Here is a 2,068-nt window from a genome sequence, read left to right on the forward strand (position 1 = left end):
TTTATTGTCCCCGTTTTCCGGACCCAGCATTTTCCCGCTCAGTTTTCCTGGACTTGCTGGACAAGATGCTCCAGGACATTTACACAGATGCAGTAGATGAAGATGATCTTGAAACAGTGCATGCTGAACTGCAGCAGGATTATGCGATCGGCGGTCATGTCTGATCGAAGATTGGCGACCCCGGAAAATGAGGAAAACTTAAAACAACAATAAAAAACGGAGAGTTATTTCCACATTTTTTTTAGAACGATTTTCATTTACGAACGATTTTTTTTTAATTTGACGTAACAAGATAAGAAATATTTATTTGTATTTCTGATTATAAAACAAGTGCTTATTTTTATTCTTATGCTTATTGGTTTTTTAAATCTTTACACTGAAAAGTGCAAGTTTCTGTTTACATATTTTTATAAATAGATATTTATGTGTATATTTGACTTAAAAAGTAATAAGAAAGTAATAATATAATTTATTCAAATAAGTCGTGCTAAATCTTATCGATTCTCATGCAAACCAATCTCAAGATATTGACATTTAAATCGGATTTAAATATGTCAAGGCCTTATTAAATATATATTTTGATTTGTTAGCTATTCTTTTTCCAAGGGCTTTCCTTTGTAAACAGTTAAGAAAGTCAACTAAGAAAGTTTTACTGGCTCCGCCACTTAACCGTTCAATTTGGGGTTCCGACAATCCGCCGCAATTGGCCCCCTATTTCCCTTTCCCCCCCTCCCTTTACACTCTATATTACCTATGTGTATTTTCCCGAGCTTTTTTGGTGCAAAGTTTTTGCGGCTTTTTCAATATTTTATGAGTCAAGCTTTTGCGTTAACACCTTAAGTACGGAGGGCATTGCGGTTGGGAGGGGGTGAAAGTAGTTCCCCCCCGAAGTGTGTGTGTATGGCAGGAAATAACGCGCAAGTTGTAAGTTTTAACTAGCGAACAACTTGCGTTGGACGAAGACCCGGATTCAGAAACCCCCCTCCATTCCACTGTTTGCCACCCATGGAAACCGCAAAATTGAGGACGAGGGCGAACAGGGGTTAAGGAAAGGGGAGTGGGGAGGGGGGGGCTAGAAAGGAAGGAAGGACGACTGTTGCGCCTGTTGAGCAAGGATGTGTTTTTGTTGTTGCCGTGGTTGCAATGAAGCATCGAAAATTACACACAAGCAAACCAAGAAGACCCCGCCCCCAAGACTTTCCCGCACACACCTTATTTTCCTTTGATTTTCCCTGGCACAGAAAAAAATTAATATTAATATCGATTGGATATTTTCATTATTTTCAAATACCTTTGGTTTAAACTTTTACTCTTATCTTATACCGATTAGGTGCACCTTACTGATCAACTTGAAAACAATTCTTCTTTGTATCATAGATAAAATTATAAATTGTTATATAATTGTTGTATGTAGACAGATACTTTATATATATTTAAAAGGGATAAAATCATCAAAGTGGAACAAAAAATAATTAAAAATTGAATGCAATCTAACACTGCAATTGTAGTTAAATTAAAGTCCGGTAAGTTTAGTTATGAGTTCTAGAGTTACTGTTTTGAGAAAACCAACAATTTGGGTATGCCATATTAAAAATTGTATACCAATGGCTTAAATTATGTGCAGTTTTGGGTAACATATCTGCAAAATCAGTATCTGCAGTAAGTAATTAAAGTAAAACATAGCAAATTGATCATTTAAGGGCCTTAAGTTGTATATTATTATACAAGATCTATTATTTTCGGTGTAGCACAGTGTAGACGTCGACAGCGATTTATTTCCCAGGCAACTAAAGTACGAACCCACTCCTTCCGAACAATGCCCATTCATATGGGCACGCCCACACGCCCCCCAACCACCCCAACACACACACACACTTAGACGGAAATAGAGAAATCCGGAGTGGGAGTGTGGGATATTTTTGGCGCTCCAACTCAATGAGTCGAAATTAAACAATGCAAAAGATTAAGTGCAGATTTGGGACTTTATCTGCTTGTGCCATAAATTGGTATTTAAGGGATACCTCACAAATGTCTATAGCACACCCACACACACACACACACAATTCTA

The 2,068-nt window shown here is 37.3% G+C and overlaps 1 protein-coding gene across 1 annotated transcript; it reads right to left on the reverse strand.

Moving 5' to 3' along the window:
* LOC108047640 lies at positions 1 to 238 on the reverse strand. The gene has a single exon (XM_017127919.1). It carries the CDS (start codon positions 156 to 158, stop codon positions 39 to 41), a length of 120 nt encoding a protein of 39 aa, XP_016983408.1. The 5' UTR covers positions 159 to 238; the 3' UTR covers positions 1 to 38.
* Positions 239 to 2,068: the final 1,830 nt, after the last annotated feature.

This window comes from Drosophila rhopaloa, unplaced genomic scaffold (assembly GCF_018152115.1).
Source record: "Drosophila rhopaloa isolate 14029-0021.01 unplaced genomic scaffold, ASM1815211v1 contig_3, whole genome shotgun sequence".
In the NCBI taxonomy this organism is placed as follows: Eukaryota; Metazoa; Arthropoda; class Insecta; order Diptera; family Drosophilidae; genus Drosophila; species Drosophila rhopaloa.

Excerpts from the sequence above, each read along its gene's own strand:
- LOC108047640 (XM_017127919.1), bottom strand. The coding sequence starts at position 158 with ATGACCGCCGATCGCATAATCCTGCTGCAGTTCAGCATGCACTGTTTC.